Below are 25,377 nucleotides of genomic sequence, written 5' to 3' on the forward strand. Positions count from 1 at the left end.
GTTCCCTGTCAGAGACTCAATGGGGTTCTATACTGGCTCAGTCCAAATCGATCTCCATCAACAACAGATTTAGCTTGATCCCTACAAGTTTCTATACCAGCTGTATTACTCCCCTCTGTCCTTGCACAAATTGTTCCCACTTGGGTCCTCGAACTGCAGGAGATGTCAACAGATCCCAGCTGATTTCGAGCATGTGGCCTGGCTCTGTCCTCTTATTCAAACCTTCTGGATGGCCATCGCAGAAGTTATGGAGAAGGTAATAGATGACCCGATCCCATTTACTCCTGAAACCTGGTAGTTGGCATTGGTGGAATTGCAATCTAGTAGTGACAAACGCTTGGTAAACATGGCATCTGTGGTCGCTAGGTCTTTGGTGGCCCGTACCTAGGGGGCGGCTGCAGCCCCACCTTACACCACTGGGTGAACTCTATGTTGTTGTGTGAACGAAGAGAAACGCAGTACAATCAGACAATCCCTCTCAGTGGCAGACCCAGGGACTATTGGGTGGCCTTCGGGAGCTACATATCTGATGGACAACGCTCTGAGAGTGTCATCATCCCAGGGTGCCCCGGAGACTACTCCGATAATGTTTTGAAGGAACTCTGCTACTGAGTCAGAACGCTCTTTTTGTTTTGGTGTGGGTCAATGTCGGGGTTATAGCCCCTATAGTAATAGTGCACTATAGGTTTTCATCTTGTTGAAACTCTGGCTCTGACTCGAACACGCAGACGCATTGTCGTTTACATGTGGGGCCCGGAAGGGGGCTGGGTGGGGTGGGGGCTGGGGTGAGGTGGGTGTTATTCCTCTTGTAGGGGGGCTCTGTTGTATTATATGGATTGTAATGTAAAAGTCAATAAAAACAGTTAAAAAAAACTCTGATTGGGGATCGCAAGTGATCCAAATTTTCCCTGATTTCTCTGTTGTGGTTCAGCAGGAGCGCCGCCAATTCCTGGGCGTCAATAAATTGCTATGGGTCCGCAATATCCAATACGCAATGCTTTACCCAGCGTGTCTACATTTCCATTTTTTAGAGCAAACTGTATTTCTTCAGGGTCCCAGAGGAAGCAGTGAAGTACGTTGAGGCCAAAATCCTGATTTTGAGATCCGACGATGGGTCCCCAGGGGGTTTGCCAAAGACCTGAGACTGGTGTAGGCAGTTGGTTGAGGGATGGCTGTTTTCTTGACACTGTAGATGGCAATTCGACATAATACCAATGTACACTATTGGTAAAGATAATTTATAGAATGGTGAAGTACAGTGCCCAGAGCGGCGACAGCTGGCCCAGCTGCGATAGCTACTCTTTTGTTACTGGAGGGAGTTAACCTAAGTTTTGGGGCTGAACAGTTGTGGGCTGGGGTTGGATGCGCTGGAGGTGTAAACACTGCAAGTTGTGGGATGGCAGTGAGGGTGGGGGGTGCTAAGGGTAAAGCTTGGTGGCTAATGCATAATATTCATGTTCGATTGCAACACTACGCATTCACAGGTACATAGTATATGACTGGCTAGGATGCGAATAAAAGTGGGAATGACCCGGATTAAAATGCTGAGCTGGAATGTTCAAGGGCTGGTTAACTGTGTGAAGACCCGGAAAATTGTTGCTCAGGCCAACCGGTTGGGGGCTAAAATACTCTTCCTGCAGGAAACCCACATAGTGGAGTTGGTGGCCCCGACTTGGGGAGGGCAACGTAACTCTACATCTTACTCTAGTAAGATGAGGGCAGTGATGATATTGTTGCATAAAGCACTTCCATTCACTTGCCAGAAGTCAATAGTGGACGATAAGGGGAGATTTGTGTTGGTACACATGATATTACGTAAGAGGGAGATGGTGGTTCTTAATTGTTATGGCCCAAGTATAGACAACCCTGATTTTCACGCAGATATGTTGGACTGGCTGGTGGGGTTCACCACGGCTGCCCTACTGTGGAGGGTGAATTAACAAGGGAGTCATGGGAGTCCCTCTGCCAGACATTAGTCCTGGTTACGAGAGACTTACCCAGAGTCTTTAGCTCACTATCTTTCACAGAGAAGAAATATCCCAAACATATCAGTCTTTGTCCTGCCCTGGGGCAGTCCAGCACTGAAATGCTAGGCAATTCTCCTCTGAACAAGAGTACCAACAGAAACCCCAGACGCGTGTTTCGGTCTGGTTGGACCTCATCAGTATGATATGGCATTTGTAACGCGCCTATACTCAAGTGTTTCAAGGCGTGAAAAGGGTGGATCTATGCCTCTCTAAGAATAGTGATCAAGGGGTCCACGTCTGGATTCCCCTAGTAACTTAGGGTGAGACCCAAAGTTACTTAAATATGCAAATTAACAAGGGGGTCCTGGGAGTCCCTCTGCCAGACATTAGTCCTGGTTACGAGAGACTTACCCAGAGTCTTTAGCTCACTGTCTTTCACAGAGAAGAAATATCCAGACTAATGTCTGGCAGAGAGACTCCCAGGACCCCCCTTGACAATTTGCATATTTAAGTAACTCTGGGTCTCACCTTAAGTTACTAGGGGAATCCAGACGTGGACCCCTTGCTCACTATTCTTAGAGAGGCACAGCTCCTCCCTACTGATGAGGTCCAACCAGACCGAAACATGTGTCTGGGGATGCTGTTGGTACTCACGTTCAGAGGAGAATTGCCTAGCATTTCGGTGCTGGACTGCCTCTGGGCAGGACAAAGACTGATCTGTTTGGGATATTTCTTCTCTGTGAAAGATAGTGAGCTAAAGATTCTGGGTACGTTTCTCGTAACCAGGACTAATCTCTGGCAGAGAGACTCCCAGGACCCCCCTTGACAATTTGCCTACTGTGGAGGGTGACATTAATACTATCATGGATGTGTTCTTGGCTAGGTCAACTACGGGCCCCTGTGATTTGACATGGGCAGCGCGCGTGATCATAGCTGGGCCAAGTGAACTAAATGTGCTAGATGTATGGCAGGTGCAGCATGTGCCGAGAAGGGGTTCACCTTCTACTTGACTGTATACAGGATGTACTCCGGTAGTGACATGTGGTTCCTATCTGATTCTCTATCGCAGACTGTGGTTGATTTATTATATGCCTGATGACCCTCTCAGACCACTCCCCCTTGCGTTTGGTGGTTGATTGGTCAGCTGAGGGATGGCCAAGATCCCCCTTGGCGATTTAAGCCGGTGGCAATCTGGCATCCTGCCTTTCCGGATAGCTTGCAAGATGATATTGAAGTGTTTTTTGCTCAAAATGTAGGCTGTGTTTCGTCTGTGGCAGCGCTATGGCAGGCTTTCAAGTTCTGTGCATGGGGTGGCTATGTCGACTGAATTTGGGGTATTGAGGGCACTTTGACAGGAACTGAAGGAAGTTGAGGCGCAGCTGAAAGACCTGCAGCACTGTTATGTTAAAGAGCCCACTCCAGCAGTACTGGCCAAGACTAAACTCATATTAGACACCTTCCGGGACCTTGCAAAGAGGGAGCTTAGACTATTAGACAAACCTGGCATGGCACGCAGATGCAGGGAGGCTGATAGACCTGGGCGGTTACTGGCCCAGTTGATAAGACGGGAGGTGGGTAGGAGCCCAATCACGCACATAGATAACGAGGCTGGCACATGAATTTACACCCTCAGGGACACTAACATGGTATTTTGTGTTTTCTATGAGTGGTTGTGTCAGCCTAAGGGTGAAGCTACTGAAGCCAAAATTAAAGAGTACCTGGACATAATTCCAACCTCGCTGCTATCGGCAGAAATGTCCAACCATTAGAAATCCCTCTAATCATGGGGCTCCTTAATGGCAAAATGCCGGGAACGTATGGATTGGTGGCTGAATTTTATAAGGAGTACTGTGACCAATTGGTTCCGTATTTGCTCCTTATGTGGGACGAGACGCTCATCTTGGGAACTCCCCCTGAGACCGTATGGGAAGCAGTAATAACTGTGTTGTTGAATCCGGGAAAGGACGCTCGTGACTGCACATCTTATTTGACCCCTTTCATTGATCAACGTGGATGCTAACATTTTTGCGAAGGCAATAGCAAATAGGCTACAGCCATTAATGCCATATCTCATACATATCGACCAGTCAGGATTTATACCTGGTCAGCCTATGGCGTGAACTTGATGAGATTCTACAATTTACTTGCACAAGTACCTCCGAACTCTAGTGCAGTTCTGCATATCCCTAGATATGCAGAAGTCATTAGACACAGTGTACCTGCCATACCTGTTTAAAGTGCTGAAGAACGCTGTGTTTGACCCAGTTTTACATCGTGGGTACGATTATTCTACAGGGCAGCGCTGACAAGGGTTAATAGAAATGGGATGCTGTCAGAGGGCATTAGGTTGGAGGGTGGCACTTGTCAGGGCAGACCTGATGGGACTGCGGCATGCCTGTAGCGGTCTTCGGCTGAGTGGTCCCCAACGATAATATCCTTATATGCGGATGACATTCTGCTGTATATCCGTGACCCCTTGAGGGATGCAGGGTCAGTCCTAGCAACGGTGGAGAAATTTGGGAAGGTACTCGGGGCTTCACCTTAATAGGAGAAAGTCAGAGATCTTCCTGCTAACAGATGCTGCGCAGCACCTGATGGAGGGGCATGGGTTGCAAATAGTGCAGGCCTCATTCAGACGATGGCATTGAATTACACTGCTTATATGAAACAACTCGAAGCCAAGCTGGCATGCTGGGGACAGGTCCCGATGTCGCTGATGGGACGCCCTTCGATTCTGAGAATGTTGGTTCTCCCAAAACTATTATATTTGTTTAATAACATCCCGGTCTGGCTGGGCAGGAAATTGGGTGCATTTGTGTGGGGCAACCGTGGGGTCTGCATGGGATGGGTGTCTATGACCCAGCCATGGGAAGAGGGAGGTCTTGGGGCACCCCATTTTGAACTGTACTATCTAACAGCATAGGCGCTGTATGCTTCTTACTGGGAGGAGCTGGAGAACGTTGTATCGCAGGGATGCATGTCTGCTGAGGGCAAGTTCTTTGAATGAGAAGAGTTTAAAGAGTATGTGGGTGGCTCCCAACTACCGAAGTTACACTATTGGAGAATGAGAGCGGCCTTCCGGGTGCTTTAGGCGGGGATCCCAGATGAGCCCAAAGTTAGACCTGGGAAGTCGTACATACATGAGGCCACGGTGGGAGTTAAATTAAAAAGTTGGTACTTTATAATCATCTGCTAGGCGATATTACATGCAAGGGCCCTAATAAGGCGAAATGGGAGCAGTACTATTCTCGGACAGGCAGTTCCCCAGATGTGTCAGTACTGATGCAAACTTGTTACACATGCTGTGTAGTTGTCCAAACCTGTTGGTCTATTGGGAAGGGGTATGCAGTGTACTGAAGGAAATAACGGTGCACTTGGCTCCTCTCTCCCCGGTGGTCTTAGTACTGGGTATCACATGGAAAATGATGGAGGAGACACGTAGGTTCTTTAATTTGGGCTAGAAAAAGAGCAGGAAGGAAGATGAGTGACCCAGATAAGGTTTGTTATTCTAGAAGTGCTTGTAAGAAACAGTCCGCACGATGACCTGAACCAGCGGTTTAACCGCAGTGAGACCTTCTGGATTGATAAACTTGGTTGTTTGACTCCCATTGGAATCAACGAAGAGATTAATTACCACTGTTTCTTATAATTTCTACTGCTTTGTCTAATAGGTTTACAACTAACAAGATTACCTTGTGCATGCCATCCTGTATACCAAATGATTGTGGACCTCTAAGCCATTCTGTTGTTTTTCCTGGACACTGCGTCTAGGACCCAAGGTGCCGCCTTCGGACGTCATCTTACACAACAGTGGGCTTAAATATGCTAATGTGTAGACTCTATTCAAGCAATACTGATCACGTGTATTTGATACTGCTGTATACCTTTAATCTTGGATCTATGTCACCATTTGCATGACATTTTCTTTTTCATGATGTTGCTTACATTATCCATATCTGAGTATTTCTTCTGTTTCTATTCTTCCACTTTCTCTATTGTTCTCCTTTTTACACTCTATTATTTCCCATATACATCCACTAGTTTAGGTAAATGTCTGTATCTTCACTACATTAGCTTAATGGCTTCATAGTAGTCTTGCAATCGTGACCGCGCGCCCTCCTGGGCGGCTTGGCGGTCACGCGGTATTAAAAGGAAGCGTTGCCTCGGCAACGCTTCGATGCGAAAACCTCAGTCGAACGCGAGACAGCAAGAGGAGAACTCCTGTCCCCCGCATAGCACACGGTAAGCGCGATTAACGTTGCAACTCTCTCCTTTCAATTACGGACTCCGCCGGCTCTCAAACTCGTATTCTCTTTGGTTACAGCCAAACTTCTGACGGTTGGATATCTGCTCTGACTCACGTCAGGCAGCTGCTGATATTTACATGTTTAACATGCACCACGCCGCACTCCGTGTATTCAAGTCCACATACCCAGGTAAAATGCTCTCTGCATTCATGTTACTATTTTCCATGGATAACGTTCAGAGCCTTACAGTTTTCTTTTCTCTATTTGTTTACCCTATTCACTTACTTCTGCACCCTCTTCTGCGACTTCGACTGAATGGTATGTAATTGATATTATAACATGTGTTTTTTTACACTATTGTGTGATGATATGTGCACCATTATGAACTGTCTTCTTTATTATTGTTGAATTTATATACCTATACATATGATCGGTAGACCTGCCCTGATGAAGGAATTTGTATTCCGAAATGCATTGGCAATGTGTTGGTCTGATTGAAAAAGCGAATGTGGCGACTCCTTCCTCACTAAGAAAGCATTAGTGATCTCTCATATTCATATGAGACTTATTTTTTTGAGATTTTTTGTGGATAAAAACATTTTGAAAAATAATCGAATCCTAATATTGTGGTTATTTTTTCAATCAAAAGATAATACATTTTTGCCTACTTTGAAGTAGATATATTTTTTCAAAGAATGTTTGGAACACTCGTATACCCGGATCGGGTCCTTTGGAGAGCGGCTGTGTGACCTTGTATTTCACTTGGTCTTCTGCCTCAAATCTTTAATTTGGGCTACCTGCTGGCCAAGAGGTGTATCCTACTGTGTTGGACCCAGCAGAGTGCCCCGTCAGTAAAGGTCTGGCCGAAAGATCTCACATGGACAAACAATATGGAGGAGTTATACGAAACATTGGTGCATGCAAGGAGCAGACATAAAGATAATTGGTTGGACTTTTGCAAAGGCCGAGCCGGGGCTGCCAGGGGAGCAGTATTGGACAGTGCAGGCACCTCTGGGCAGTAGCAGTGCATGTGTAAGCCAATTGAAGCTGTAAGTGATCTGGAGCACTGCCTTGATGATCTTTGGGACTCTACCTCTGATTCATATTCGCTATGCTCACTCGACACAAATTATGAGGCGCAATTGATAAAGACGCTAGACAAGATTGCACCTTTTAAATTTCGAACTGTTGGAGATGGAGATGACAGTCATAAATGGTACACTCTGACTTTTTCGAGTGGACCTAGGCCAAAACACAGACTCAGATCAGTAGGGATAAATGGAAGATGATTGAAAGAAAATATCGAAGTGAGATTTTTTAGGCGACAACAATTTTTTTACACCAGATAATTTACTCTGGAAATGACTCAAAAAGGTTGTTATTTGAAGTCCTGAGAAATCTAGAAAAACCTGCAGTTCAATTAAATCAATTTGTTCCTACGAACGACGACTGTGATAAAATACAGGAAGTCTTCCTAGAAAAGATCTGTTCTGCACAGTCAAAATAAGTACTAATATGAGCATGAACACATGGCCTGAACTACTCCAATAGGAACCCCTAGGCTCGGATAAACTCATATTTTCTAAGCTATTACCTGTGAGCACATGATAAAAAAACACTTTAGGGTATGCATCCTTCCACATGTTAGGGAGATGTCTTCCCATCAAGGAGTGTGCTTCAACATGCTAAATTGTTTGCCCCTTTTCTGGTTTGTTATGTTAACGCCTCTATCTCGGAAAATAAGGTGTCTGTTTTTTTGAAGAATGTGACTGTTACCCCATTAATGAAAAAAACTCACCCGAGACCCAAATAACTATTCAAACTATAGACCCATTACCAATGTTCCTTTTCTTTTGAAATTGATTGACTAGTCACTCTGCGGTTTCAGGAACATTTGGACAAGGGGGATGTAATGCATGACAGTCAATCGGGGTTTAGATCCTCACACCGCACTGACAGTGCCTTACTTGATCTGCAAACGGAAATATTAAGTATTGTAGATTAAAGTAAATCTGCGCTGCTGATGATGTTAGAACTAGTAGCAGCCTTTGATTTAGTAGATCATGAAAAGCTGATTAATAGGCTGGCTACCACCGGAAAATGTTCTGATAGTACGATTGCTTGGTTTGAATCCTTTCTGAGTGACAGTCTTTAAGGACAATGCACCATGAGTGTGTGATGCAGACAAAGCTGGAAAACAGAATAACCATGTCCCCGGCACCAGTGGCAAAATTGTCAAACCCTTACCAATCCCCAGGAAATTGCAAATCCATTTGTCAATTAAGAAGAATTCTATTCAGTACTACAAGAAGCCACACTGGTTAACACAGATTACTTCCTATTCAAAATACTGCACAACACAATAAATCAACACAATATAAAACCTCTAAATTTTCCAATATCTGATCAAGAAAATGTGCCTGTTACCCAATGATTTAAAAAAGGAAATGAACCAGGCCCTTCACTCAAGCCTAATCCCAATTTTGCCAAAGGATTCCAGCATATTATTAGGTACAAATCAGTGTATGGTTTATTTTAAGAGGCAACCATAATGAATTCACTACAAAGCATCTCAATAGTGTTTAATTCCTTTGACAACCCCTATTTGCTCATCTAGTATTCTAAAGGTCTTTAAAGAAAATATGGTAACTAACTCTATGTACTACATTTTTACACTTCTCATTAAAACATGCAAATAATTCTTTCAATTAATTAAAGAAAATATTGATTGTAGTAATAGAACGCTACAATAACTAAACAAAAACATGTCCTAGCTGATGGCTCACTAGTGGATTTTAAAATTTTAAATTGCGCAATTGGGAACGCAAAAGGTACTGTAAGATTCAATTTCTTGTCAGATATGAGAATTCCATACGTTTTCTGCTTTTACCCTCTAACTTTGTGTGCCTCAAATATATATACATTGTTCAATCTTTAGTAGATTTACAGTGGTGATAAATAGGTCTTAACTTACTACAGATAAAGCTGAATCAGGATCTGCTTTATTAGTAAAACCTATAATTCACACCCTCTATTGACACCACTGCAAATGTAGAAATGTACACAGTCCGCATATGATTTCTGCTGGTTCTAAAACTGTTACCAATTTACAAAACTTCTTGCCATGTATGATGGTTAAGTCTGTTTGGGATGCTATCTAGGATTCAGGAGGATTGTTCACCTGTAATATTAGGTGTGCTGCTTAGAACCTGAATTTGAAACTTACATTTCCATATTTGGAATGGCTTCATGATGTCCTATTCGTAGACCCACCTCTTCAAGGAATCAACACCTAGGCCATCACATCGCCCCTTGCGCCAACTGACTCGCTAGATGCCCCCCGCCCACTCCTGCCATCACCCAGTGCAGCTGCACCCCTCCTCTGTGCCCCTCTTGTTTCCCACCCCTGTTGTGTATCTGTTTTTCCCCCTGAAAAGCGCTCCTTTATGCATCTGTACTGTTGCATACCTATGTAAAGCGATCTGTTGCTTCTCGAAGCTAGGTCCGCGCTCAATAAATACCATAATAATAATAATAATAATCATCGTCATAAAAAAACAGATTTGAAACACTAGGATTATGGTAGTAATCCAAAAGAATGATTATTGGATACAAAATGTGATGAACTTCTCAGCTAGAGCTATATATATCACTAACTGAATTGTATGTGTTGCTTTTGTCATGTTCGTCCTGTTGTCTTGTTCCATTCTTCTTGTAGTCTCGTTACTTATGTGCATTCTGTTGTGTGTTTTACTCTTGTTATAAAAATAGAAGCAATCTTCTGATTTTGCCTAAGCAGTATACATGTGTATGAATTAATCTAGCTGAGTTTCAGCCTATGCTTATTTATGGGTGTAGTAATGTATAATGATGCCATTGTATTGTTATGAATTATTCGTCAATATTTTTAAGTTCAAATCTCAGTATTTTAAGTTGAAATTAATACAAGTGTAAAAGTATTTTAAAAAATGATGTTCAGTTTAAGTGCACCAATATTGCTTCTGCTTTCATCTTTCACAAATCTTTCTTGCTCTTATATGAAATACCATCAGGGCCTTAGGTTACTGGTGACTTTGTTCCTGTTATGCTTAAAGGTGTTGGATCTATCAAGATTGAAAAGACAAGATGCCATTGTTTGGTCGAAGGAAAAAGCAAAGCGAAGAGGGAAGAAAACGTCTGGAGTATCAGATGTGCCTGGTAAGGACTACTTTGGTTTTAAAGACTGCTAATGCTCCACTTTATTATCGGTGGCGTGCTGCTTTGGTCATATACAACTGCTAAGAAAGAATGGTAGATCAAAGTATTCAATGTAAAAATTGGTGTGCATTCCAAAGTTTGCGAGTTTGAATCCTCGTGGTCGATAAATGGGTTCCTTTAAATTAGGTGATGCGATTTGTTGATGGTGCCTACAGACAATTCACTTTGTAAAGCATGATATGTAAGTATGCTATTAAATACTAATTATTGTTTTAAGAAATTGCATTTTTCGAATGGACGGTTTCATCAATAAATCACTAAGGTTATTATAGATCGCACAGTAGTAGTATTATACTTAGGATTCCCATGAGACTGTGATTAAACATTTCATTTACAAATACACTGCTAATTCCTCTAGTGGTATTGTTGAATATCATGGAACATAAAACAACAATGCTCTAAAAGTAAATCCTAGATCTGCTAGTACAAGATACATTCAGGGATCAAAATAAAGATTGAATGAACAGGAGCTGAAATCAGCCCAGGGGTATCTGCAGCAACTTACAAGCAGGAGCAATCTCTGGGGTACGAGGCACTACTGCATAGAATGGTGCGATTTGAACTTCCACATGAGATGCACACTATAACTTTATCCTAAAATATGAATCTTTGCACCCTAACCCTTGGCCCAGGGTACAAAAATTCAAGTTGCAACCTAATAACCAGCTATATAAAAGTCCCATGCAACATCAATTCTAAATATATGCACAACACACCATTTCATACTCGCCACATTTCATACTCACCAAGAGTCCAATATCACTAGCCAGCGGCTAGTGACGAGTGCCCATTTGGCACCCTGCTTTAACTTGTATAAGCAATCATCCGATTAATCTTATGTTATGGGACATTCTATGTCCTGGAGCTGTTAGGATGTATAAAGAAGGAACACTTATGAATTTTAATGTCCTTTTTCACATGAAGTTAGTATTGGTCCCTCTACACTTATCGGCCAAAAGAATAAACCACAGACAACTCTGATAGATACCTTGTGTAGTATGCTCCTTTCCATGATCACCGTAACTGATATAATGTAATTACTAATCTTTTTGGAATTAAACTATAACTTCTATCCACACGTAGTGGAACTCTTTGCTATTATAATAGTAGAGCTTATGAAAGTTGTGCATCACTTTAGTTGCTAAAAGCCTATGTTGTGGAATTATTGATTACTCACATTTCGTCAGATGTACTATGTCCCTGAGCTTATTTGGTATATGTAATGCACCTTTATGAATTTTAAATCGACATGTGAGATCAAATTAGATTGGCTCTGTGTACACCTAAATATCAAAGGAATAAACCCACCATGTAGTTAGAATGTCCTACAACATGGAATTATACTATACTGGCTATGCCCTAGAAGCATTTTGGTGTATTGGAGCATAATGAAGTTTTACATGCAGTCTTCACAGAAATTGAGTGGTGAGGTGTGTTTTCATTCCAGTCTCTCACAGCAGTCACATGTGTGTGCTGTTTGCTTGTTTTCTTTTCTTGGGCATTGGTAGGAACACCAACCTTTTGCACTTGTACACCTGTTGATCGGTAGACGGCTGCAGGGGTGTAGCCCAGGACAGCCCATTTTGTTTTGATTTTTTTGGTTCACCTGGGCATTTGGTATTCTATAGTTGATGGCCTAATAAATCAGTTCTTGTCTCAGACTGGTGAGAAACACGCGCCTGCATAATCTCGGAGTGAGGGTCTTCCATTGGGGTTTGTGCCACACTTAACTGATGAAGCTGGCAATGGCCACAATGTCCAGAAGTTGGAAAATGGAACAAGGGCCACCTATTGCTTTTTCTTTTATAGGTATACATGTGCATAAAGTGGTCAAGATGTTTCTGATCTACTTCAAATATTCAGTCGTGGCACATTTTTATAAGGAGAGTCACAGTCCGACAATTATTTTAGGTCCCTTAAATCCAAACAGAAAAGACAGCGGTTTCTTGGTTGGACACGTCATCATTTTCGAGGGTATCTTATCATTGTTGTGCCTTTCTGTGCCCATGTATGCCAGGTCTTTGGTCAGCAAATTGGCATCCAGAATAATTGACCGCCACTATCTTTCTGCCTGTCTCCCACAGCTCCACAGGGTGCAGCACCACATCCATGCCTACATTTGCCTTTCTTAGGCCTACATCCTGCTTCTCCAAATAAACTTTACTGAGCAGTGGATAAGAAATGACAGGGTCACAAAACCACTGTAGCTTGATGCCAGATTTATTTTGCTTACTGCAAATATATTGATGGCAGAGAAAGTGGTCTCTGTAGCCCACCAACTACTTGTCAGCTGTCATGTCTGTCTCTGGAACACTGCCTTTCTAAAGCTGTGTGTGATGACTCCTACGGAATCATCACTGTTTCCCCAGTGATAGTCTCCCTCCCACCCCCACATGGCCTGGGGATGGCATCTGCTACCTGATCCTGACCCTGGAAGTGGTATTATGATGGGGGGGATAACTACTAGGAGGAAGTGATGACTCCATTGGGAGTGACGCGGTATCTCCCCCCTAAACCCCACATTTTGAAGAAAGCAATGTAACAACTAAAATACTGATGGCATACTGCCGTTCTGAGCAGAAACCCATTCATTCATCAAATACACATCTCACATTTAACATATATGCTGTGATGCATTTGTTCTTAACAATCTTATGGACTCCAACTCCCATAACGCCTCAAGTACTGAGATGAAGAAGAGGAAAAAGGAGTGAGGATGGATTGAAAGAAGCCCTAAGCCAAACATGCAGAGTAGTTGTTTAAATGGAGATCAGCTGCACGGGACATTTAAAAATGGCTTGCACTTTCAACCAGGAGTCAGAGAGAAGAGCAGCAGAGAGGGAAACACGATCGCAGGAGAAAGCAAGCAGAGGGAAATGGACCGTGCAGCAGGAGGGTGATGCTTTTAAGCTGCCGCTTGACAGCATTTCTTACTGGAGTGGCGGGAGACCCAGGGGAGCATGGCCGGCACCAGGAAAGAGCCACTAAAGAACCGGCCGCAGCAACATCAAATCTGTCAAGGAGGCAGTGGTGCTAAACAGCAACAGCTTCAGCCGCAAGTGAGCGCCAAGCCGACGGGAAAGCTGAAAATGGATATGCAAAGCGGCAGACACCATTCCTGTGAGAGGACTTCGCCACAGCAGTGTGCCAAAGGTCGGAAACTCTTTCAAACACCTTTGAGAAGCCCAGTGATAGTGGGAACCCCGGGGTGAACCGACAGGCACATGAACAATTGAAAGTTCATTTTGAATACCGACCAAGTAAAGTAGAGACAGAATTTGTCCAAATCCTCATGCATGAAATATCAAGATGGGGGAAAATTGGAGCAAATGTTATTACAAGCAAATAAATGTTATTGAAGAAGTTGAGACAGAATATATACAAGTCTCCATATCTAAGAAGCCAATATTGGGTAAGTTGGAACAAGTATTGCCACCAGCACATGAACATTGATGAAGAAGTTAAGATGTAACTTGAGCAAGTCTCCATATATGAAATGTCAATACGGAGAACGTTGAAACACGTTATATCTACAGCCAATGAAGTGTAGACAATGCAGGAGTGCAACTGTGCTATACTGAAAGCCTTCGAGAACATTGAAAGAAGTCCTGGTAAAAGAATATCGGGTAGTGAGCCTTTTAGGGAAAAGATACCTGGAAGGAGAGAGTATACCAGGAGATCTATAAAATCCAGAGGGGGGATTCCTGACAGGGGAGTACACCAGGTAATCCTTGTAAAACATATGAAAGAAAGACATTGTGAATAGATACGTCGCAGGAGAGTATACCAGGGGATCTAAAGAATCTACTGAAGGATTCCTGGCAGGGGAGAATACCAGGATGTTATCCTTGAGAAGTCGTTTAAAGGGACACTTGTGCCATACTTGGAAAGATGTTGTGTTAAAGAGACACTTTTGCCATCCTTGCAGTGTTAGTTATACAAAAGAGAGCATTGTTTGGAAAAGACACTTTCGCCAACCTTCCTGAAACATTCCTACCATTTTTAAGAAAACATTGCTTGGAAAAGCAAGGCATAAATTAGTTTTCAAAAATTGATTAGCAGAGTTTACTAATTAACATATTTTTGATTAGCAAACAAACTCATTTGATTAGCAATTTTGTACTAATATTGTTAATGTCATCAGAAGTTATTAGTACCCAAGACATGAAATGAGCAACAATACAGCAGTTTTGCATTCCCCTGAAATAAGATATTAGGTAGAGGAGTCAGGCCTTGCAAATTCTTTAAAATTCAGCTCCTGTAGGTTGGGTAACTTGGTTTCCCCATTTAACCTAGGAGAAATGCACTCGCCCCATAGCAACGGAGGACAACACATTTAAAATGTGATTAGTGTACAATGGTGCATGTCACTACAAACCCGCTTTGTTTGGCACACTATACCATGCACAGGGACACTTTTTTGTTTGACATTTACTGCAAACAAAGTAAATGTTACATAAAAGTTTCAAACATCTCTTGCAAATGCCACTGGCCCGTCATACAATTTACTCGACTATGCGATTGGGCGAAAAGACTTTGTGAGCCACATCTGAGTGTCTAAAAAATGTAAAGAGTTAGCTGAATGGACACAAATAAATAGATATGATAAAAAGGCTCTGAAAACAGTCTGGCCAGCTGTCTCTGCAGGTGGTAATATAAAATAGTCATAATCCTAAAGCAAAGCAAGCTCTGGAGGCTAACTACAGTGTCTGCTATTGCAATAGATCTGTAGATGTACAGATTGGATGCAACTATTGATCACTACTTTGCGTAAGCATTTGGTTCACTTTGCTTATTCATTATTTAAGAGGAAAGAAAGAGACTTAGCAGAGTTGGATTGCGTAGCAGGCTGTTAGATGGAATATTGTAGTTTGTGGTCATCTCAATTTCAGGGTACCTGGTATAAAGCAACTGGGTGATAATATAGAATGTCAAGGAGTATGTAAAGGAGTATGGGTTCGTGCATGCGTTGAACACCAGTTGCAAGATGTATGCAACCTGCAGGTTAAAGAACTAGGTTTGCCCTCAAAAGCATTCGATCATGTGATCATGTACATTTTCAAAAGTGTTCACTCGTCAATATGATGCATCTTTCCCAACAAAATGAAATGTAGTTGACAATGAAATTTATATAAACTAACCTAAACTTTACTGTAAAGCATGAAGATGATGCAGTGTTTACAGTATCAATACTCTAATCATGCATTATGTAACAACCTACATTTTAGGAATGGAATTGCAGGACTGTCTTTTAAAAAAAAAAGATATAAAGTTGACACATACTGGCCTTTGCCAGACAGAATATAGAAAGCTTAATAAAAGTAGCATCCCGATTATTTGTGGTTTGCAATTATTTGAATAATACATTCTTGCCTAGCACTCGCACACATGCCTTTGGCACTTAAGAGTGACAATGATTACTACTGAACTCTCTCCATTAGGACTTGAAGAGAACAGAGAAAATAGGGGAAAGAGAGCACAGAGGGCAAGAGGAGTGCAGGGCGAGCTGTGCTTTCATTCAAGCGGGCAACTTAAATAGCTATCTTTGCTACAGAAGTGTCCATTTGATTAGCAAACTGACAGAATTACACAGCAAATTGCTATGCGACCATGCTTATTTTATGCCTTGAAAAGACACTTTCACCATCCTTTCTGAAATAATCTAGGGGAAGGGAACCATCCTCTGTATCCAAGAATGTATCCTGGAAGAAACCATTTTTGTTGGATTTATCATTTTGCTTTACATTTGAACACTTTCTGGCTAAACCTAGATCAGAGACAATTTTCCTTACACTTCTTAGTTGTGTCTAGTGTGAGGGTCCGATATGTTTTGGACACAAGGACAGTTTGCCTAAGTTTGACAACAAGGCACTCACTCTCTTAAGGATAGGGACAGAGAGGCCTTTAGCCAACCCTTTTCTTTTAATAAAGATGTCTGATGTTGAAAACACTACCACTTAATGTCCGCCTTTCATTTCTGAACCCGCACATGTGCCACAACCAAAGTCAATACATCCCTGATGAGGGCCAGCTTGACTGTTTGCTTTCTTCCCTGGTGTATGATTTTGTCATCAAAACACAGAAACCTTGTGATGCTCGGAAATCTTTGGAAACTCATTGTGGAACAGAAGTATGGTTATCCATACCACTCATCATAATTCACCAAGTGCTTTGTGTTTGGAATGAAACCTGCCTGACTGGATCAATAGATCAAGTATCCTTTCGATACTATTGTATCCAGTTCCTTTTAAATGTATTGTTTTCTGGCTGCTGTCATTCCAAATCCTGAATACACGCTTGCTTTCCTTCAGAATTATGTAAAGGATTTATTCTGTGCAAAGAAACAAAGGTATTTTCAATTGTTTCTCTTCTTGTGTCATATGGTCCCCCTGCATATTGATGCACAACGTCTGCTGAGGACCCTTGATGGTCTGTTGGTAGCCTTGCTGTCCACATTCTTCCGTTCTTGACAATCACGTGCTCTGTTTTATCCCTGGCAGGTAGGGACGGTGCTGACCTTGCAGCAGCCCACTTGCTGCTCCTCATTCTTCCCCCTAAAAAATGGGAACTGGGGCCTCAATCTCTTACCCATTTGACCAAAAGTCACCAACGTGTTACTACCAGAAGTAGTGCATTTCTTCTTTTCCGAGCCATTCCTATTTGCCAAACAAATAGAACAGCAATGATTGCCAAAGAAGTCTGCTATCTCTCAGTGGCGTGGCAAAGCAGCCTCCCATTCCGCCTTAACCCCCCTGTCAGAGCTACAAGCCACACTACCCTGTACCTCCAAACCTCTGAATTGTGGTACCACACGTTAGAAGCGCCCCTGTCCCTCTCTGTCTACCTCCACACAGGGATAAGTAAACCTTGCTCTCTCAATCTAGAAATTGGTTCAATACCACCCCTTTTTGGCACATCTACCAACATAAGTGGGGAAAGACAAACTGCTTACTGTTGTAGGTTGATCCATAGTATTGATGCAGCGTTAATGGCTGAAAATATTCAGAGAACCACAGTAAGCAAATTTTCTGCACCATGCCTGCCTTGTTTGCACAATGCTCTGCTCAGTCAGGAGCTACTCATTGACCTCCGCTCCAGTGCCTTCAACTCCCATAGTGGGCAGCGTTTCATCGCTGTGTGTTCATCTGACTACAGGTGCCTGGGACAAAAGGTTCCAAATATGCATTTTCTTGACCGCTTTTGTCGTGGTGTGCAGAAAACAAATATACTAAATGCCTGAGATTTGGTGTTGGTACTCTTTGACATCTGTGACTGTATTATTTGCAGTTACAGAAGGAAATGTGGGCACTGGGTAGGCTTTTTTACGTTTTTGTATTTTCTGTATCTCAATGCGTCTTTCAGTAGACCAGAAACAGTGTGCATGGTGCTGTGCTTCACTTTGGTACTTGGTAAACTTCAATGTCTATGACAGTTTTCTGAAAGAGGAAGTTAGAAAGACTAAAGGTTTTGGAGGTGCAGCACAAAATGTGGGCACTGGGTAGGCGCTTTCAGTCTTGGTACATTTTATATCTGTTTGTGTTTTATGCTGCTCCAGTGAATGGTAAAAGCTGAAACGTACATCCTTCGTACACAACAGTCTGTGACAATGTCCTAAAGCAGCTGAAAAAAAACTTTTAAGCAATGGCATGGAATGCGGTGCTGGGACATAAAACATCCCACAACACAAGATTGAAGTTACATGCCTTCTAGACGTTTCCCCACAATCGTTTATATACTGTGACCATTCTGTACCAAAACAAACAAACGTAAAATGTCAGTCCTTTTCTTTGTTTGGGATGAAAGAGGTTACTTTCACCTCTGAGAGTTTCTGGTGGGCGTTGCTTCAGGGTGTTCCTCTCTCCCACATTGTAATACAATACAGCTTTTCCTGCTGCTTTCTCACTCATCCTGTTATTTCTTTTTATAACAAAATTGTATTAGAATGTACAGAAGTAGAGAATACAAGAACAGAAAGTCAGCAATTCCCCAGATGCATGAATTAGATATATTCTAGTCCATGTATTCCATGTATCTGCCTCCTTTGCTACCAGGATGTTGGATCGAAAATATTTCAAACAATACAATACTAGGTTGTCTACAAGAATAGTCATGGTTTGTCTGCCCTGTATTACCCATCCATTTAGGGAGTTCGCCCCTTAGTGTCCTTTCTTGTCTCCTCCCATTATGACTTGGGTTGCATCATTCTTAGTAAGGAAAATTCTCATTGCGTTCACTTATTTTTTTTTTTTTTGTACTTTTATTTTTGCTGATAGGTATAGCATAAATTACAGAGCATTTTGGGAGTGGATACATTGGGTTCGTAGCAACAGAGCAATTAACTTTCCATCATACATGTCACAGCATCTACATCAAATTATGATGATTCCTCGGCCTCGTCTTCTTGGCTATCTTTTTTTTTTTTTAATTATTTTTATTGGTTTGTTACAAACCTTTAAAAAAAAAAAAAGAAAATTATGTACATAAGGTTCTGAAAAAAATCTCAAAACAGCGTTAGAAAATTCATTCTTGAAAAAAAAGATCCACAGAAGGAGCTCCAATGGAAGAATAAAAAAATATAGGCAGCAAGACAAAAGGAAATTTCCAAAATTCAAGCTATGCTTAAGATGACTTTGGTGTCATTTTCGTGTTTTTCCAGTTTTTCGGTCATCTTTTCTAGAAGGAAAGTCAATTCGAGTGTTAGGCTGCGATCCACGTCTTGATGCATCATGTCCCACCAGTCCTCAGCGGACAGAGTTGGTCTTGCCACAATGTATTTTCCCAAGTGCATAGAGCGTTCCTGTCGCAATTGTGTGCAGAACAATGTGAGATGTTTCGGTGTTTCCTTTTCCTCCCCATATAGGCGACAGGTCAGCAATGGAGCTCCATCTTTTTGTCGGATTGTCAGCATTTCTCTTGTTGGGAATTGATTCAAGCGAAATTTCATGAAAAGGAGTCTACGCGCAGTATCTGGGAACTTAAGCAAGTAGGGTTGAGGATCATTTATTTTTTTTGCTTCAGCTGGACATGTTCTCATAATTCTGTGAGTCCCTCGTATGTCAACTGTATCGATCCAGTCTTGTTGCCATAGTAGCGATTTTACTTTGACAGGATTCATATGGAGTAACTCTCTATTGGTGCATAGGTCGCTTAGAATATCATCACAGCATCTTATCCATTGAGACAGAATGCAGTCTGTCGGGCCTGTGTCTGCATTTGTTAAGATGTGGTATTGTGGAGCAGTTGGATCAGTGGTCATCTTTCTAAACTCATTCAGAGTGGTCCACATTACTATTGCATTGATGGACAACAGACTTAGCTCGTATCTTATACAAGCAGTTGGTACACCCATTGGAAGACGCAAGACTTTGGACCAGAAGTGATGTTCAAGCGATGACCATAAGGTGTCTGGACATCCCAGGGCACTATTGGCTCCATGTGTGATTGCCGGAATGAATTTCATTTTATAGAAATCCATGACAGGTTTTAACGAATGTTTGCCAAATTTCCTGTTGAGCATACAGGCCTGTGCTGTTAGTTGTTTACATTTCTCCTTTGTTTTCGCAACCCAAGTAAACTCATTGATATTTGAGCTAATGCACATGCCAAGGTACATGGTTTGGTCAACGCTTTTTAACGACTCCTTCCCAATTCTCCATTCAAACTTTTTCGAGCCCGCTCTCTTTTTGTTTTTTTGAAGATCTTGCAGAGTTAAGATTACGGATTTTTTGGAATTCACAATTAGTCCATTTTGCTTGACATATTGATCAAGGATATGCAGTTTCCGTTGCAGTCCTATCTAGTAGGACTAAATTGTCCGCATACAAGAGCCAATTCACTTCATTTCCGTTTATTTTAGGAGCGAAGGCATTGTTATTCTCAAATGCTTCCCCCAAGTCTGAGATGAACAAATTAAATATTATGGCAGCAAGTGGGCAACCCTGTTTAACTCCTCTATAGGTTTTTATTGGCTCGGAGAGGAGACCCTGTTCATTCAGTCTCACCCTTATCACTGTATCAGTGTGAAGTGCTTTGATGGCCAAAAGTAGACTGAGAGGGCAATTCCAGGTCGCCATTTTCTTCCATAAAAGTTCCCTGTCAATGCTATCAAATGCCTAGGATAAGTCCACAAATGCTAGGTAGATTTTCTTATTTACTCTTATAGCATCCATTTTCAAAATATTCACAGTAGAAGATTTAGGCCACACCCAACGCCTCGGACAAAACCAGTTTGTCGGAGGTCTAGATGTTTTGTAGATTCAATCCATTTCATCAGTTGATTTTGTAACTGAATAGCAAAGATTTTCCTAAGGACATCTAATAATGGTATGGGCCTATAGTTTTTGGGATCTGCTCTATTTCCATTCTTGAAAATGGGAATTACGATTGCTGATTTCCAGGTAGATGGTATGCTGGCTTCTTTCACGATCTTTGTGAACAATAGCATGAGGAACTCAGACCAATCCTCTGGATTTTGTTTTATTAGATGGTTAGTAAGTCCATCGGGACCCGGTGCTCTTGAAGTAGATGCTCGTAGGATGCTCTGTACTATGGTCTCTTTGTCAAACTTTAAATCCCACTCAGTGAGCTTTGGTAATTTAGGTTTAATTGTTGAGCTGCTTTTTCTGTAAACCGAATCAAAGTGGGTAAGCCAATCTGCTTGCGGGACCAGGTTTGTTTGAATTGCACTTTGTTGACAGTTCATGTTGTTAATCAGATTCCAAAGGTCAGCTGAGTTCTTATTACTTAGCACTGCTAACATGGCTTCGCTCTCCTGTTGGTGTTGGATGGATTTATGCGAGATTCGCCAATTTTTATATTGCTGCTTTGAGGCTTTTTTGCATGCTGTCGCTGATCGAATTCAAGTTGTGCATGTTGTCTTAGTTCTTTCCTTAATTGCCTCTTTATTACTGCAATTTTGTGATTGTAACAGTGTTTGGGTGCAAAGTCCGGTCTTTTTGAACCATTTTGGATGGTCATAAACTGTTTTAGAACAACAGTGTATTCAAGGCTGGAGTCTGTTGAGTTGATTATGAGGTTATAGTATGAATCTGTGATCCGCTTTACCTCATATGGCCTTATTTTCAGGCGAATTCTATTGGACTCTACTTCAACCTGGTTCCTCCAGGTATTTGGTTTCACTACGGTTGGAGAAAGCAGAGTAAGTATGAACTTACTATGATCACTGTTTGGATCTTCTAATACCGTTAGTTCCACAGCTCGTTGGCTCAGGTTTTCAGAGAAGAAGAAATAATCTGATGGAAGTTGACTTTCCGCTTTTCCAAGTTTTTTGTGCACGAATATCTCCACTGGTGTTCCCATTCGCCATTGTTCTGTTTCTTTCTTGCATGGCCGAACACCATTTTGCTGCCAATTTTTGCGTTATGATCGATGCTACAGAATCTTGCACATCCCTTATGCACGACAGATTCAAATCACCACAGCAAATTATGTTGGATACTTATTGCTCGCTGTTGATAGCATCAATTACATCCAGTACTGTGTTCATAAATTTGTATGTGCCAGATTCTTTATGATGCCAATATATGTTGATTATGTTGAGCTGGGTTTTTTTCCCGGGGTTCGTCGAGGTAGCTTCTGCAATTGTGTGTTGAATATACGGAGTATAATTAAAGGCACTTTTCACTTTCCATCCCGAGTTTTTTTCCACCATTGTTATTAGACCAGCGGATGGTCGGCCTTTTTTTCTAGTTATGGCCGGGTTCATGACTATTTCATAATCATCCGACAATGGGCACAGAGTCAGCCATGTTTCCTGGAGACAAATCACTGTTTGATTCAAGGGACTTTTTTTAGATTCATTGAACAAATGTGTGAATCCTCGGGTGTTCCATGAGAGGACATTCATGTAGGGACTAGAGCGTCCCTGATGGCATTAGCTAGATTGCCCTCCCAGAACGCCAGCAAGCCAATTCCAGTTTTTCGTGGTGTTGTTATCATCCAAGGTTTGTGAGTTGATGTTTTGCTCACTTGCAGCTGAGGAGGGCTGATCCCAAGATTGTAATTTTGATGTTTTCTCCCAAATTACATTTTTCTTGTGGGGGACTGTTTAGTTCCTTGTTGGTAGGTGTCGCGATAACAACTTTATTGGGAGGTTTTGAGCTAACATTATTTCCAAAGGTAACCTTATAGGTTAAGGGCGAGTTGTTATCCATTGTTTCCATTGCCTTTGTGGGACAGGGGTCCACAACATTATTTTGAGAGACCTCATGGATGTCAAATCCCAAGGTTAGCAGAAAGGGAACTGCATTTAGGAGTAAATCACAGACAAGTCTGGAATTTATATGCAGTCGGACTTTGTCATTCTGATGATCATTGATGAAGTCCACTGTTTGAAAATCATTGGACTCTATTGACCGCAGTCCAGGGACATGATGTAGAAGCCTAAGGACATTGTTTCGGTTCAAGGTTAGACCATCTTTTGTGTCCAGTATTCTTTCCAAGATTAGCATGTACTTCGCTGATTTTCCCCGTTTGTCTTTATTTACTAAGAGGTTCTGTTGCGAACTTCCTCGATTTTTATTGGCCAAATTTGATGTCGCAGATGTTTTGGGATCATTCGGGATAGGCTGGTTTATACTAGCCTTATCAGTCATGTTAAGTTTTGATTTAGCAGTTTCTTCAGTCTGCGATTTGCTGTGCTCTTTCCAGCAAACTGAGCTGATTTCAGATGAAATTTTTTGAGCTTCATTCCGAGCACCCAGACGACTTCTTTTTTCTGCCATGGTTTCAAATTTGTTGGAGTTTTCAGCGGGGGCCAAAGGAATTGCTTCTGTTGGTGGGAGTATTAATTTGCAAACTCGCCCGCTAATAGCAGGGGGAGCTCCATTCGGAGAGATTGGCCGAAACAGATTTTGCCAAAGCCTCAGAACTTGTATTTTTGTGAGCCGACTCCTCTTCGTCTATTTCAGCATTTGTCACATCTTCATAGACTGATAAATTTAGGAACTCTTGCTCATCAATTTCAGCACTTTCGTCAAGCACAATTGTCGGTTCAGAGGCAACAGGGCACTTTTGCATGGCGTCCATTTTGGTCTTTTTGGGTGGTTCGTTTACTTTTTCTGTATTAACAAATACATTGACTGATTTTAGATTCCTTAGAAACTTCCTTGATCCCATGTTGTTGCCTTTTCGTTTGCATTTTTGATTCTTTGATTTTTTTTTCCTGCAATTTGTTTACGTCGGCAATATGTGCTTTCTGGAATATTTCATAGGTTTTATCTTTTATATCTGAACAGCAGCTTTCTTTTTGTTGTAAAGGTCCAGTAATTCCTTCAGCATTTGCAGACGTGGATGGTACTGAGGTACTTACATCCAACAAATTGTTTTCATGGGGGATCGATGGATTGGCTGAGGGAGGTTTCATTGAGGTTTCTGATTGCTCAATGGAGGGTGATGTGATGTTTACATCTGGCAGACTAGTAGCAACATCGGCTACCATGACAATCGGTGGTAATTTCAATGACGATTTTGGTTGAGTCGCAGCCAAGGGATTAACTCCCTCACACATAGGCCTTTCATCGCCCAAGGGAGCCGTATAAGGAACACTCGCATTCGACTGCTTTGGTTGAGGCCTGGGAGTGTTTACCCCCTCTTGTCCATTCATTGTCGAAAGTGGGTCGATTGACCTGGACAACTTTCCAGGATCATCATTACGAAGAACACAGCCATCCTGTACAGTTGGTAACATACCCGCCATTTGTGATGTGGGCTCAGAGCCCCAAGAAGCTGGATGGGACTCATAATACTGTGTCTCTGATATTTGTGCTTGTTTCAGCAGACTTAACGCTTCTAATGTTATTTCAGACATTAGACTTTTATCGTCAATGTTTGAGCTTTTTTGATCCGCTAGATCCTTGGTTAAGGCTTCAAATCTTTGGATATAATCCAGCATTTTGGTATTTCCTCCGTTGTGCGACAATTCTGCTGCTACAAGCTTAGAATTTGACAATGCTGCAAGTGTAGTTGGATCTTTGATGTTGTCATTTAATTGCTCGTAAAGTTTAAGCATTGGAGCCATGGCTATGGTCAGCGACGACAAAACAAACGGTCTAAGATCATTTAGGGCTTCTTTCACAATATTCTGCAGCTGGAGGTCTTTCAATGTTTGAGAGGCAGATTTTCTGTAATTGAAAGGTTTCCCTTTGTGCGGCTGATGTCTAATAGGGGAGACATTCATCGATTCGTCCAAAGATGAGAAGTCCGACAACTCCTCATTGCTTGAAGATATGGAGTCTTGTGTTGATTTTCCTGTGACATCTAGATGATGCTGGTGAGGTTTGAGTGAAAGAAGTCCCGCTCCGTTGTTTCCTGTTTTGGGAGCATGGTATAGGAGGAGATTCACTGGAGGCAATTCGTCTTCTTTTTCTAAGGCCACTCGGCCATGCGCTTCTTGGTCGTACGTTAGCCTCAAGCTCTTTTGCCATAAAACAGGTCTCAATGGTGGTGGATTCGCTATTAGGATCACTGTTGTTTGATGTTGGTTTGGCGTTCATTGAGCTGTTCATTTTTGTTAAGTCCAATAGGAGTTTATTCACTATGGCCAAGGAATTGCGTTCATCATCATAAGGTGTTTTCGGATGATTAAGGTCTGTGATTGACAGGAGGATGACTGCCTTTAGCTTCTTTCACGCCTCGTTCATCTTCTTCTGTCATAACTGCAGACAAGTTACTCTTCAAAACTTCGTTGGCCAGGGCTCTTTCATCCGCCTTGGAGGAAGTTTTATGGGAAGGCGAGGAGCTGGGAGCAGATGGCAAAGGGTGGGAAACTTTAGACTGGGGGGACAGTGAAGGACTTCCCATGCGCGGGGACATAGGCAGCAGCGAAATAGAATCAAAAGTGCATTCAAGCCATGAGCCAGTAGCTTCCGAAGTTAGCCTTTGAGATT

At 42.1% G+C, this 25,377-nt stretch overlaps 1 protein-coding gene across 3 annotated transcripts in view; it reads left to right on the forward strand.

Annotated features, from left to right (window-relative positions):
- The window catches only part of LRSAM1 (leucine rich repeat and sterile alpha motif containing 1), a 3,131,994-nt gene that overhangs the window by 136,939 nt on the left and 2,969,678 nt on the right, over positions 1–25,377 (forward strand). For all 3 annotated transcript variants that reach the window (XM_069609805.1, XM_069609807.1, XM_069609806.1), the window contains exon 2: positions 10,309–10,411. In XM_069609805.1, the coding sequence (XP_069465906.1) occupies positions 10,340–10,411 (72 nt within the window). In that variant the 5' untranslated portion in view covers positions 10,309–10,339. The remainder of the gene's footprint in view (positions 1–10,308; positions 10,412–25,377) is intronic.

Source organism: Ambystoma mexicanum, chromosome 8 (assembly GCF_040938575.1).
Source record: "Ambystoma mexicanum isolate Mex_15411 chromosome 8, UKY_AmexF1_1, whole genome shotgun sequence".
In the NCBI taxonomy this organism is placed as follows: Eukaryota; Metazoa; Chordata; class Amphibia; order Caudata; family Ambystomatidae; genus Ambystoma; species Ambystoma mexicanum.